The sequence below is a fragment of the Seriola aureovittata genome, chromosome 5, assembly GCF_021018895.1.
Source record: "Seriola aureovittata isolate HTS-2021-v1 ecotype China chromosome 5, ASM2101889v1, whole genome shotgun sequence".
Lineage (NCBI taxonomy): Eukaryota > Metazoa > Chordata > Actinopteri > Carangiformes > Carangidae > Seriola > Seriola aureovittata.
The window spans coordinates 7,429,969-7,444,630 of NC_079368.1; the positions used below are offsets into that span (position 1 = coordinate 7,429,969).

General features: G+C 39.9%; 2 protein-coding genes across 2 annotated transcripts; one reads left to right on the plus strand and one right to left on the minus strand.

Annotated features, from left to right (window-relative positions):
• Positions 1 to 357: 357 nt before the first annotated feature.
• Positions 358 to 3,076, plus strand: c5h12orf43 (chromosome 5 C12orf43 homolog). The gene is given in 7 exon segments (XM_056377484.1): positions 358 to 566; positions 1,699 to 1,729; positions 1,991 to 2,089; positions 2,210 to 2,289; positions 2,386 to 2,473; positions 2,559 to 2,697; positions 2,700 to 3,076. Coding segments are annotated over 7 exon segments (774 nt in total). The 5' UTR covers positions 358 to 448; the 3' UTR covers positions 2,919 to 3,076.
• A 9-nt stretch (positions 3,077 to 3,085) lies between these two features.
• On the minus strand, positions 3,086 to 11,895 carry hnf1a (HNF1 homeobox a). The gene is made up of 10 exons (XM_056377483.1): positions 9,813 to 11,895; positions 8,497 to 8,696; positions 8,134 to 8,314; positions 7,358 to 7,560; positions 7,055 to 7,197; positions 6,824 to 6,965; positions 6,547 to 6,735; positions 6,351 to 6,466; positions 6,104 to 6,188; positions 3,086 to 3,605 (listed from the first exon to the last, which is right to left on the minus strand). Exons 1-10 carry the CDS (start codon positions 10,160 to 10,162, stop codon positions 3,475 to 3,477), a joined length of 1,740 nt encoding a protein of 579 aa, XP_056233458.1. The 5' UTR covers positions 10,163 to 11,895; the 3' UTR covers positions 3,086 to 3,474.
• Between the last annotated feature and the right edge of the window lie 2,767 nt (positions 11,896 to 14,662).

A 14,662-nucleotide genomic window follows, 5' to 3' on the forward strand; every position in this document is an offset into this window, starting at 1 on the left:
GCAAAAAATAGCAAGTTGCTGCAGCTGATATTTTTAAACCCACATGATTTTATCCCATTGTGTTTTCTTTTAAATTTTTAATATGACATTATTCTGGCGCCATGTTCATTTTTTAAAATTTCAAATTGATTCTGATCTCCACTCCTGAAGTTTAAATTGCTTTACCTTTCATGAAATGTTGTCATTTTTGCACAAGCTCTTGTTTTTCAAGCTCTTTGAACTCTATAATCACAACGAGGATTTTAATGAACCTGTCAAGACTTGTTTTATATTCTTGTTCAGTTTGTTTCTCTACGTTGTATGAATTCAGCGATGAATAAAAACGCACAGGCTATCTGAGAAATTAAGATTGTTTCTGTCCGCACGGATCCCGTTGGCGAAAAACACTACATTACCCACAATCCTCAGCACAAAACAAGACGACACCAGTAGCAGCACATGCCTTATCATGGCGGCCCCCGTTAAAAAGATGGTTGGCGTCTCTGACGACTCCAGCAGCAGCGACGATGAAGCGCTGAAGAGATGTCAGGAGGCGGTTTGGGAGACACGACCTGTCAAAGACAAAGGTGAAAGTTTTTCTGTCATTTTGTTTTTCGTGAGGGATCCAGTCAAGTAATGCACCGCCGATAAACTCCTGCAGAAAAACGACATTAGGCTGGTGAAGACCACCCCATAATATTTCTGATTTGTGTGTAGAGGAGTTAGTTGTAATTCAACATTGGCTAAAGTTGCATAACTGTCAAAAAACACACATTTGACTTGTGTGAGTCCAGCGCCTTCCTCTGACCCAGTGGTCTCCAACGATTTTACTCTGAGAGCTATTGTGACAAAATAAAAGCTCTTCATGTCTTATATCGCTTGTTACATTTATTCAAAACACTCAAACACATCTCCAACCCAAATCAGATGAACATGATAATTTAACAGGTCATCTAATATTAACATTCAAACCTCACATTTTGTACCTAAAACATCTGAAACTCACATCAGACAAAAATCTGAATCATGTTTCAGTCAAACCTGAACAGGCAGACATGATAACACCACTGCAAATAAACGTCCATAAATCTGCAGAGAAACCAGAGGAAAGAAGCTCCTCAGTCAGTAATCCAGTGAGAGGTACATAATAAACAAAAACATCACATTGCTATTTCAGCACATTTAATTTTCAGACATGTCAACAAACATGAGCTAAAAAAAACACACAAACAAAAGTTGAACCCCACAGTTTAACTTACTGTATCCATGACAACACATTTCCTGTTTGTTGGAAAACTTTAGTTTATATGTTATCAGAAGAGTTGCTATCACTACGTGTCACCTACAGCAGATCTGATGTAAACAAACAAACGGTAACTCATTGGACTGACAACTGACAAATAATTATTTGCTGTTGAAGAGGGGGTGTGTGTTTCTGTATTTGATTTAGTTGCTTTTAGTTGCTTTTGGAAGAGATTTACTGAGTGAAGCTGTGTTGATTAAAGATTGTACTATCCATCCACGGTTTATACAGACTATATTCTCTGAACCTTTGGGTAAGCTTCTCTAAAACGGGGTGAGCTCCGGAGACCCCTGCCCTGACCTCCTGCAGTGTATGGGCTTTAACTTGCTGCTAGTCTGTAAAAACAGTGGTGGAGTACTTCATTTATAACATTTATGTCTCTGTTGATGACTGTAGCTGTCTTTGTGTATTTTCAGAAGGAGACAGCGATGTGAAACAGTCGAAACGGTATGTCTTTCTCTCAAAATAACCAGCCATTGTGCAGACAGCAGTCGTGTAATGCAGTCTGTATCCCCACACAGTTTTAGTAGCCTTCATCATTAGCCTTTCAACTACAGATACCATAGGAAGTTCTGCAGACCTTACTGTACGTATCCCTGTCACAAATATAAAGATTTTTCATCTGCAGCTTGAAGCAGCCCCCAATGAAAATGAGTGGTTGAATTAAGAAAAATAAGTACGTTTCATTATTGTCTTACTGTGTCATAGTGTTGTTGTCGCTGACCATGAACACGATGGCAACGAGCTCCAGGTCAGTCAAGGGTTTCGAACACACGTTGCCAAAAAGTTGGGACATCTTCTTGACAGGTAAGTTGTTAGAGAAGTTTAACATGTCAAAGTGATGCATTTTTTTCATTTTAGTTTTGTGAGGAAAGGATACATACACATTTTTACACCTCTTTTATGCTATATGTATGTTACTGTAAGTTGCATTACAGAAACACAGACCAAAACTTCATCCTATGTGCAATCAGCAAAATTTGATGATGATGACGACGATGATGAAGGTAATGTTTCTCTGTCTTATTACCCTTATTGCTTTTATGGAAATTATGCTGTCTTCTCTTTAAGCATGGCTACCTACGCTTTATTTTTTTTTTCAGGATTTCGTCTGTTTTCTACATCAGTCCCAGGACAGACAGCCGAGGAGCCTCCAGCCCCTGTGAGGCGTCGATCAGTTCCTAGCTCAAGGTTCTTATTCATTATATTTCTTTAAAATGTTGATTTGTTTAAATACTTGGGAATGTAACATTATTTATTTCTTTATCCTTCACAGTGACAGCGACAGCGAGATGGAAAATAGGCTGAGAGAGGCAGCGGTGGCAGTCAGAGATCTCTTACCGTCGTTGAGACTGCCCTCTACACTTTCCCCTCCCTCGGCGGAGCCGCCCTGCTCAGGAAAAATAAAGAAAAAGAAAAAGAAAAAGAGGCAGAGGGAGAAGACAGCCATGTTGTCAAGAAAAAGAAAAAGAGGAAACAGAATCAGGAGGAGCAGGTGGACTGTGCAATTTCTCCTCTTAATGCTCGAAGCAACGGTGAGCACGGGAGCTCAGAACAGGAAAACACGCAAGTCAAAGTAAAACGGAAAAAGAAAAAGAAGCGAGAAGGAAACACAGTGGAAGAAGCTTTGGACTGAATTTCTTGTGACTAACCTTTTACTGTTATAGGATGTTTGTCTATGTTCCAGTCAGCCATGTTCTGTCACAAGCTTGAAATGATTGGGTGGTGAGATATTCAAAACATTTGGGGGATATTTTTGGAAGCCATTTTTTCATTAAAAATCTTTTAATACCATTGTCTTGGTTATTCTTCAAATAGCCTTTACTTTGAAAGAGACTCATTAAAATGTGAAAAAAGCATTTCAAGGCAGTGAGTTAAAAAATAATGCAGGTAACAAGTGCTTCATAAGTTTCACCTGAATTTACAATTTCTGAATATTACAAAACATTATTTTAATAAAAATACATTTTTGTGTTGATTTTCAGTTGATTCTCTTGAGTATCAAATCTTCCACATCTTTAACGTGCATCCTTGTTCACATTGCAGTTGTATGGCGTTTGCGTCCGAGAGTCTTTGAAACATCATGTCCCCGTGACTCCAGGTTTCTGTGGGAGCTTAACACCAGAGGTAGCTGTCTGTCACAAAACTGAGTCCAGCTGATAGTGAGGAGACGCTACATTCCCACAGCGCTTCTACTGTGCAGTCGAGACCATTTGTGTAGGAATGTAGGAGCTGATATCTGTTGGTGAAGGCGAGAGGAGGTGGGACTGATGGCTGTCTGTCGTCTGAGAGGCAGGGTACAGCTCCAAGCTCTCAGAAGATGCTGATGACAAAAAATGAGAAAAGTAGTTTATTTGGACTGTAAAGCAAAATTAGCTCTGAATGTTTCTTTGAAGATATATAGAGATATAGGTACTAAATACATGATCTGTAATCACATTTAAAACATCAATTTGCTAAGAACATTTTTTTAAACTGCGTACTGCTCAGGCTTCATAGCAGAGGTTTGAGTGTTTGTTTTCTTTGGGTTCCTGCCTGTGTAGCTGGATGTAGAGGTCATGTTGAGTAAAGCTAAGGTTAAAACTATTATTGTTTATCATATGAAACAACAAGAACAAGAAGAATTTTATTGGTGGAGCCACCAGCTGTTAGCTTATCTTAACATTAAGACTGGAATGGGGGGAAACTGGCAGCCTGCTAACTACCAGCAATGCTAACCGTCATCAATTAACGCTTTATATCTTGTTTCTGTAATCTGCACACAAATTGAAATTCCAAAATGACGTTATGTGTCGTACTATTTCTTATTTCCTGAATGAACAGGTAAGAGAGTGGTACTAATCTCACCTAATGTGTGGAAAAAAGACCAACGTAGTTCCCAAAATGTTCCTTTAAAATTTTTGTTAGCAGTTGTTTGAGTTTATGTGATAAAATGAATTAAAACATTTAATTTCCAGCAAAACATTATTCCAGAAGATTATAATTTCTCAAATTTATCCCTCAAATTAATCCCAGATAATTTTACCCACCCCAAGGTTCACACAGTGTAGAGCAACGTTACAGTTTTTCTCTGTCGCTTTGGTACATTTCTCAGATCAGAATTGAAATTCTCAAAACTACTTGTTCAATCTTCACATCATTGTGTCACTTGTGCAAATCAAAAAAGCAGTTTTTCATTTCTTTGAACAAGTTGCAAATGCTTTGGTTCATCATGCAAATGATTATGTTCAATTCTCTGCTGTTTCCTACATTATCAATTGCTTATGTCAGGTTGATCAAAATGTATTATAATGGGCCTCTGTGAATAGTCTCACCCCCCACAACATTTAGGCATTAGTTCATCGCATAAGTCTTTACATGCAAAATGGTTGAACAAGTTGTCATAATATGTCAAACATATCTCTATACATTTCCATTAGACTTATTTTTCTAAATCTGTCCTGAATTGATTAATTGCTCCCAGGTGAATCTTGACTTTCTCTAACGAAGGGAAATGTGTGAAGCATTAGATCAACGAATGATCAACCAGTTTTCTGAAATTCTCAAAGGTGCATCACATGAACCAACTGGCAAGTATATATATATATATATATATATATATATATATATATATATATATATAGCCGGAGCACAACACAATGTTACAATGTCTGACAATGGAAGGACAAGGAATTGGACGGGGTCAACAGCCAGAGAGAAGAAGAAGAGGAAGAGGAGTGAGGCTGCGTGGAGGAGGAGTTGGGAGGCAAAACAGAGGAAGAGGCAGACGAGGCCTTTCTGTATCACAATGACATGGTCTGTCAACAAATTACAGTACAAACAGTAAAAGCGTAAATGTGAATCTTGTCCAGTCTCTTGCAATCAATACACTAAGGTGTAACTTACAATTTACAATAAGTGTCATCAAAACTTTAGCCATAGTTTACATCAGAACATCCCTGCAGAGTAAACTGTTATATTGACAACACGACTAAGCAATTTGACTGTCTTATCTGTACACAATAACACAAGGACTTGTCATCTGATGGCAGTGACGTGTTCATTGACACAGATATTTACTTTTGAGAGATGAACTAAGGATTTTGAGCAAGAGACTGGCTTTTGCAGGTAATCCATGGTGTTTTGCTATTTGTACGAATTGTTTTGAGAAATTCACTTACTGTTTTGCAAATGTCGAGGATGATTCGAGAAATGTACCAAAGCGACTGAGAAAAACTGTAATGTATTCTCATTGACTGTCATGTTGAATGATGAATGTGGCTCTGAAATGGTCAAAAGTCATTGATCGGGAGAATATCTGTTGAGGACCAGCGATGTCACAGGAAAAGTAATAAAGCATTCCCTTAAATTCACATTTTAGGCATTAAAAGTAGGAATTGTCAACATAATTAAATACACCCTTTTAAATACATTTACTAATTCATGAATAGAATTTGAAAAACGATTTGAAAAGCTATTTCCTGGATTCTCTCCTCAATTTCCTTTTCCTATTAGCTAATAAACCAGCTTAGTCATTTAGCTTCTCCTTTTAGCCTCTCCATAGTTTTTCAAATTCTATTATTTATTAATGAATTAATATTGATATTGATATTGATATTAATAATAATATAATTGTTCATTTATACATTCTTTTTACAATTCCTATTTTTAATGTCTATTAAAATATTAAATTAAGGAAATGCTCTATTACTTTTCCCGTGACATCCCTGGTCCTCCATAGATATCCCTTTGACATTTGCCTAACTAGACATGACGTCAATTCAAAAATGTTGTAGTACGATGCAGGTGTCTGGGATTACACCTGGATTTACGGCTGTGTACCTGGCACAGGTGTGTTTGGCTGCAGATGCAGAGAATCCTCCTGTAAAGGTGGGTCCGTCTGTTCCTCAGGATCTGCTGTTAGAATCTAAACAAAACAAAAATCGAGGACAATTTAGCAAATGTAATATGAGAGCAAATATTGCTTGTTATGACCTGGCTCAGGAGGCCACAACAAAAGGCAGACACCATCATCCCATTGCGCTGAAGCCTTTCTTTCCTAAACTCGGCGGCCCATCAGGCCTGTTACCTGTCTGACGGCAGCGAGGCTGGTCAGGGTCCCCAGGCTGCTGCTGTCAGTGATGACCATGGCTTGTGACAGCAGACTGGATGAATGGTACTGGGGCGAATCCGACTTGTTGTACACTGAAATGAGGAGCACATGAGTGAAATCCTTACTCAACTTAGCATGTTAAACTCATGTCTTTTTATTGGTGAAGCCTTACTGTGACATGGCAGCTGTGCCATGGTTGCCATGAATGGACTGGCGCCCATGTGACTCTGAAGCTGCTGTGATATTGGCTGCTGTGGAGAGGCGTGAAGCTGCTGCTGGAATGAGATTGGCTGAAGCGTTGTGAAACCTCCCCCTACATTGTTTATAACAGGTACGGTCTGAGGCTGCGTGGAGGCTAAACCTGTGAAACAACAGGCAAAGACACGGTCCTCAGATTTTTATTTTTATTCTTACATGGAAAAGAAAGGAAACTAGCGAGCAAATGTTACCAATGAGAAGTGAGGACTCCCCCAGGCTCATGATGCTGGGCAGTGAGGCCATGATGAGGCCCTGTGAGGAAGCAGGGGAGGCAGACAGACTGTGTAGGGAGGTCAGAGTGCTTACTGGGGGCAGTGGGCCTCCACTGGACACCTGAGATCAGAGAACAACATGGTCATCACAGCACCAGGGCCTGCATGTAGCCTATACTCTGAACTAGAGACGAACCACGACACACTCACCGGCTTGGGGTTGTGGGTCTCGAGGAGTGTGTGGCTTGGCTCCAGTTGGACAGGGCTGACTGCAAGACGTCCCACTCTCTCTCCTCCGCTACCCCTGGCTGAGCTCACAGTGTCACATAGGATTTGCTGGCTGTATTTCACACCTGGAATACAACACAAGTCAGTTCCCAAAAACACAACATCTAGAGATCTGGCCAAGGCAAGTCCAACTTTGTATGAACAGATCACTCATTCTTTAGGAGGCAGTTTTGATTTCACTCTTAAATTTCACTTTGTCCTGCTTGAGGGTTGTTAGGGTATTACCGTGCTCGGGACTTGGTGGAAGGTTGAGGTTGGAAGATGAGGCAGATTGGTTGGTGAAAGGCGTGTCGAGGGCCAGTTTGTGACGGAAGGCCTCCTCTTTGCGGCGGTTGGCGAACCAGTTGTACACCCGAACTTCAGTTACCAGGTTGGAGCCCAGTCCAGCCAGCTGAGAGGGGGACACCCCCCTCTGGAGACACTCTGCCCTGAGAGAGGAAGGGCATACTGATACATGGCTTTACATTTCAAAGCCCCAAGCTGTCTCTTTGAGACTAGATTTTTTTCCGACTGGTGAATTTAAGTCAGTCAGCTACAGTTATTAAACACAGGTTACTGTAGGTGTTCGCTCATGCACCAGACGAACCCACCAGGGACACACATGTTTTTCATACTATCATCTCTTTAAATATTGGGTAAAATGACCAGTAGTTTTTCTTTAGAGATACAGCAGTTTCAGCAGTCTTGTGACATATAATAGTTTAATGATCATTGAAAGACTGTAAGTCTACAGCCATGCTAGTGGCTTTGTGAGACCTTACTTGGACACAGCAGTGCTTTGAGCTGTCAGTTAAATGGGACCAAACCAGACCCACATAGTCCTGATGCTGCAGATTAGTTTGAACTGTTTTCCTCTCTGACTTTAATTGATATTGTTGCTAATCTAGTCATATTATATTGTCATAGAGAAATGTGTGAGATCAGACATCATTTTTCAGCAAGGTTGTAAAAATAGGTAGAAAATATAACTGTTTGGTCTTGTTGCCATCACTGTATCTCACCTGTTACACTCCTCCACCAACCCCTCTCTCTCCTCCTTGCTGGGGTTCTTCTGTCGTTCGTAGGCATGGAAAAGGATCTGCAGGGATGCTGGACCCCACTTGAACCTGTTCCTCCGGCCTTTCTTGGTATCTTCTCCTTGCTCCTCCAGTGATGCGAGGCCATGTTTGGCATTGGTAAACTCTGGAAGGAAGTGGTAGCGTGTTATTCTTTTTCTTTCTTTTCTTTTTAAAATTTTCTGTCTCAGTCTCCTAGAGAACTGACATTTGATGAGTGTGTGAAAAGGTGTGTGTTTGTGAAACATGAACCGTGTGTGAAAGCAGAAAGGAGGGTCTTTGCAGCTCCACAGCTGCGTCAGTACTCACGCTGGCTGATCTCGCACTGCTTCTTGACGTACCAGCTGTACAGAGCAGCTCTCTTCTGGTTCTTCATGGGCGTGCCCTTGTTGAGGTGCTGGGAGAGGTGGGACTGGTTGAGTCCTGTGGACTCCACCACCTCTCTCTGAGGGAGGTTGTGCTGCTGCATGTAGCTTTTCACCATTTTTGCAACATGCCAGGGGTCCTCCCTATTAGAGAACGACATCATGTCTGTGTGAACTTGCCTCCTTCATCTGCTTGTGCACTTTTATTTACTTAAATCTTCATGTGTATTTTTTATTTATTTACATCTTCTTGTGTATTTTTCTATTTATTTGACTGATTATTTTCTTTTCCCAAACATTTCTGGGTATTTCTGATAGTTAAACCCCTTCTAGAAAAGTGCTAAACAGGCACAGTTTGTTACAACATTAGATATAAAGCATGGCCACTGAGAGCGAAGTAGAGAGAGGCGTATTGACAGAGAGATAAGGGAAAGCACACAGGGGCAAAGTCCAGCCCTTTCAGATCACTGGAGGGGAAAAAAACATGTAAAAGGTTTATGAAGCCTAATTTAACGCTTTCTAACTGTCAAGTCAGGAGCAGTAAAAATACACAAAACTGCAAAAAACCCTAACTTTAACAGATTCAAATTCACCCCACAAATATTAATTAGGTATTGTATTAATAAAACGTAATAAAATATTTTTAAACAGCCTGTCAAAGAGCATTTTATAACTATATTTTACGTCTCAATAAGTTGTTCAATAAATACAGCGTGTATTCCAAACATTAATCTTGTAACTGAGTGTAGAAATATCACTCATGCGTTGTGTAAACATAATCTCACATGACCAGCCCTACTCCATTAATCTTCACCTATGCGTGTAGCTTATTTATTAAGAAATGGCCAGAGAATAATGATGGAGGTGGGTAATTAGTAACTAGCAAAGGAGGAACCCTCTTTAAATTCGCCTCAGGAGCCAGTTTGCAGAGAGAGACAGGCAGAGAAGCAGGGGAAGGAGGGAGGAATTGGTAAAGAGAGGAGAACCAAGCTTTAGAAGAATAAAGGAAAAAAGAGGTTAACGGGAAAACTTGTTGTTTCCACTCTCAGGTGCTTAGTTTTGATGGTGCCAGAGGTCAAAGAGAGGTGGGGGCATCAGAAACAGTGCTGATGACGTGGTGAGGGCATTTTTTAATTTTACCTGATCAGGTCCTATTGGGAGGCCCAGACAAATTGCTGTGTGAGAACAGCAGTTAGTGAGAGATTAAGGTGGTTTTCCTGTTGCCATGGAGCTTCCAAAGAAATGCTCGGATCTACTTACTGCAGTAGCCGGTCGACTTCAACCCTCAGTTTGGCTGCCTCCTCTGGGGGAAACTTCTCCAGCTCACGGAATATGGGCGGTGGGAAATCCATTTCTCCCTCCTCGGAGCTCTCTCCATCCCCCCTCTCTCCCCTCTCGGCGCCAGCGCTCGCCCTGTCTTGCTCCAGTTCCCCCATGGCTTGGACCAGGACGTCCCGAGACAGTCCAGATCCCAGCAGGGCCCAGATCAGCTGCTCCTGAAGGGCAGTCAGACGGCTCGGCCTCGCCTTGGCTGCCCTGGTAGTATCCTCTCCCTCCATTAGTCTGTTGCCTTTCCTCGCCACTGCCTCGCGAACAAACACTGCTCTCATGTGCACTACCACACTCAAATGAGAGCCAGGCAGCCAGCGTTGGGCCTCATTATATCTGTAGTCCCTCTTCAGCTCCACAGAACGTATACTTTCATTTTCCTCTGTGTTGAATTTCCTCCTGAGCTGTCTGGTTTTAGCTCTCCACCTGCTGTTTTGCTTTCAAAGGTCAATTTTCTTCTTTTTTCTTTTTTTTAACCTTCCTCCTCTTCACCCCCTCCTCCTTACATGCGCCCTGTGAACTTTGTCCTCCCTCCCTCAGTCCCCAACAGTGACCAAAGTGCAATTTAAAAACAATAAATAAATGTGAAGGGATGTTGCTGTGGCAAACAAAGCTGCGAAGGCAAACAGATAACCTCTGAGCGCAGACTTAGAAGACAAAGAAAACATAACAGAAAAGTTGTGAGGTGCAGATATTTCTGATTTCACACTGAAAGTGACTTTTGGGGGAAACAAAATCATCCTTTTGTTTGAATTGTAGATATTTCCAAACTTGAATTTTGAAGCATTTGGTTAAAACAGTCAATTGTAGGCCAAGTTTAACACAATAAAGGCACCGACCAACATTAGATTAACTGAACAGAAACATGGCTTCACCTGTGATATGCGCCACTTGAGAGTGCTGTTGTGTCATCTATACATCAGAGCAGCCCAGTCTGGGAATGTATCTCTGTACCACAGTCACCTAATGTTGTGGGCTATTACATCATTATTATTTTTTATTGTTTTAAAATCAGTATCCTCTTTTAAATTACTTTTTCTTTTTATTTGTTTTTTGTTTCTTTGCATGTATGTGTTTTTATGCTTGTATACAGTTTGCTAAAAAAAAAAAAAACTCAAAATCCTGCATAAGTAAAAGTACAGAAGTATTATCACAAAATACTTAAAGTATCAAACCCAAAACTGTGATTTGTATATTATTACATAAGATATTAAATTATTAATATTGAACATTAATGTGAAAATTGCATTGTATTTTTATTTTTTCTTGCTGGTTGAGGTGGAGCTAGTTTAAACTTTTTTATGTTTGGTTAGATATTCAAAACCATATTAAAATGAAGCCATGTGAAATCAATGTATCTTTAGTGGAGCTGCAAACAATTCTTAGACATCAGAAATGTAACCCCAAATAGACACTGATTTATTATGAGAGTACACAAGCCAAAACGCTTGGGGACCTCTGGCTCAATATTTAACAATGTGTTGTATTTCATAAGCTTGTATGTTTGCATGGAAAAATCTTTATATGAAACATGAATAGCAATTATATCTGTCAAATAAACGTAGTGGAGTAAAAAGTGCTGTACAACACTTGAGTAAGTTACTTTCCACCACTGGTAAAATATTTTATGGTTTACTATTCTCACTCTTTGCGTGTGAATATGACTTTGTATCTGTATTGTGACTTTTTAATTTTCCTTGTAAAGCACTTTTTGGTTTGATTAGTGCTTCAAGAATAATCTTCTGTTATTACCGCTATGTTATTATTTTACACTTCATTTACTCACCTGTTGATATTGAAACTACTCTCTTATCTTTGTTACCACTCATCTCCACAAACACTCACCTTTCCTTTCATTTTGATTTTGAGTTAAGGATCTTAATGTCACAGAAAACTAAAATAATGTAATTTTAAAACTCACTGACCTGAGCCTCATAATAAAAACCAGCTGTGGGCATGTTTGAACTTTCAGCTTCCCCCACAGGTAGGATAACTAAAGTATTTTTCTTCTTCTCTATGTTTGGTACAGTCTGAGTTTTTTTTTGTATTTCCAAATTCAAGATTACTTTGTCTTTGTTTCACCCCCTTGTGTTTTCTTCATTTTTGTTTTTTTTTTGTCAAAGAAAGTTGGCTAGAATGATAAGTTGGCAGCAGACTGGAAAGGAAAGAGGGCAAACTGAATGTGAGAAAACCTTTAAGAGTTAATGTAGTCCTTTATCTTTGCCCTCTCTCTTTCAGTGTAAAACGCTCACTTTCTCTGCCTGGATCACCTTATCCCATTCTCAGGTTCAGCCTATCAGCACCTTTTTGTGTGGAGCTGGTGTTACCCCACCCCACCCTTGGGAAGATGGCATTATACTGTATTTGGAAGGGTAACAGAGCTCCCTCTATCTCCCTGAGACATGCCACTGACCTGTAATTAAGTCCCATTGTACTATTCAGAGGAAACTCCTCACCAAACCGGACAGAGGGCAGTGTGTGTGGATTTCCAACAGCTCAGATACCGCTGTGACTAATGCTCCACCACACAAGCTGGGTTTATCAAAAAGGACCACATGCAGCACACATTAGAGCTTGCATTTTCTCTCTACACAGAAACTCAAAGCTATGTTGATTGGTAATGACATACAATCCACACTGTCCATCTCTCATTAGTGAGCCATTGCTGGCTTCTCTGTATGTGTTCTCACTGCTAGCTCTCTCTCTGTCTCTGCCTCAGCCTAGTCCCCACCACCACCTCATCCACAACCCCATCCCCAACCCCGCCATTCAACCCCATTGATCATGCATGCAGAAATTTAACACACCCCTTAATTCCTGTCCAAATAGCGCCTGTCCCACTTCCAGAGCTTCATCTGCTCATCTGCAGAGGGTAGAGTCGGCCTGTGAGCGGGCAGGACACACTCAGTGAGAATGAACTGTGTTAGAGAGGACAATCACAAATCTAAATCTGTGCCCAAACATCCTGCGTTACACACTCTCAGCTTGTAGTGGTGCTCTGAAACACAGACGCATTGTGAGGACATAACCAGCACTATTTCTGCTTGTTCCCATTTGTTTCAGTGTCAGCATGCACAAAAAGCTCCTAAACTCCACAGACTTCACACTGCAAACTTTGCAAGAAACTCTGAGCCTCAGGTAGGACAGCATCCATTTTATACCCGCAAGTCAAAGCCGCCATTGTCTTTGTTTGAATTGCTCAGGCTATTGATTGGCCTTAACGTTGGTTACCAGGTCACATGTTGAGTCAGTGTTGAGAAGATTAGCCGAAGCTGGCTTTGGTACTAATTAAATACTTAAACCCCAGCAATGAATGAGCGCACAGCACACAAACCTCCTGCTATACCACATAGCGTAAGCCTGTTTGCATTATGGAAGTTGCATGAAGACAGACGGACACATTGCGAACGGTGATATCTAAAGCTGCAAACAACAACACTGATACAAGCCGGCTCTCCATAGACATTCACTTGAAATGATTCAACAAGAAGCCCAATGATGAATAGGAAAAGCTAATGAAGTTAGCTAGTAGATTAGCTAATATCAAGATATCAGCAAAGAGGATGTGAAACCATGTGCAAGCACCTCAGACACACTAGTATTTTAAAAGAGTAGTGTGACATTATATTAGTGAGAAATATATAAGGAAATGTACCTGATATTATATAAACAGGCAACTGGAGGTGAGGATTGATAACCTGTTTCCTAATTCTGAGTGGTGGCCAATAGTTGTGAAACTGATTCACTCTGTGTCCTGATTTTTGCACTTTTAGGTCAACACAGCACTAATAGAGCAGCCTACCACGTGGCCTATTGAGAGTAAGTTATGTCTGTATTGTTTCTTACCAGATCAAAGTAACAGGCACATGATATTCATTAATATTTACATGAGGTGTGTCAGACTTTCAATGTAATGTGTAACACGTCATCACTGAGGTTTCTTTTTTTTTTTTTTTTTAAAGCGCTCTCTAAACGGGTTAAGAGATAATTGCAATGATTGTAAATTGTGCCTGTTAACACTTTATTTAAACTAATATGGAAATTGCATCAAGTTAGTCAAAACTATCCAGAATTTGAGAGGAAGCAAGGAGATTGTACCTTCATAATAAAAGCTTAATGTCTGTCAAAGCAAATACAGAGGTGAAGTTGAAAACTTCAAGCTATGAGAATCAGTTTTGAATTACTTAAGGTTTATATTAATGTTTTGTTCACTTTCAAGATGTTTTTTCAGTATGGTTGTTTTTACCAAGCAAAATATGTTTTTGCTTTAAGCTTTATCATCATACAAGCTATTTTTTTTTCACTTAAAGCTGGTCATACCTCCCACTTTGACATAAATGATATATGGAATTTGCTGCAATCCTTATTCTATAAATTAACTCCAAAGACTGGTGAGCAGGACTCACAGTTTGTCCAAGGAAAGACCTATAAGCTACTGAGCATTCAGAACTAAAACAAGCGAATGAAATTGTAATTCATTTATATGTATTCTCTAATTGATAGAGAGGGAATGTGTGTTGTTTGGATACTTTATATGGCTTCAGTTAGTTACCTCTAACTGAAATTTAAGGGGGCAGCAATATATTATGCTAATTAATTTTAGATTACTTTGAAGTATTTTAGCAATAAAAAATCAAGGACATTTTGGACACTGTACTTGAAGTTCCCTTATTTAACATTTATAAGAAGCATAAACCTTCAAAAAATGGTTGATAGCATGTGTTAATGTAGTTTATCGATGATGTATTAATAATTTGACCTGACATGTTTAGAAATGTTAA

Excerpts from the sequence above, each read along its gene's own strand:
- hnf1a (XM_056377483.1), bottom strand. The coding sequence starts at position 10,162 with ATGAGAGCAGTGTTTGTTCGCGAGGCAGTGGCGAGGAAAGGCAACAGA. Across the intron at positions 7,198-7,357 it reads TCCACCAAGTCCCGAGCACG|GTGTGAAATACAGCCAGCAA; the intron begins GTAATACCCTAA and ends GTTGTATTCCAG. Across the intron at positions 6,736-6,823 it reads GGAGTCCTCACTTCTCATTG|GTTTAGCCTCCACGCAGCCT; the intron begins GTAACATTTGCT and ends GTTGTTTCACAG.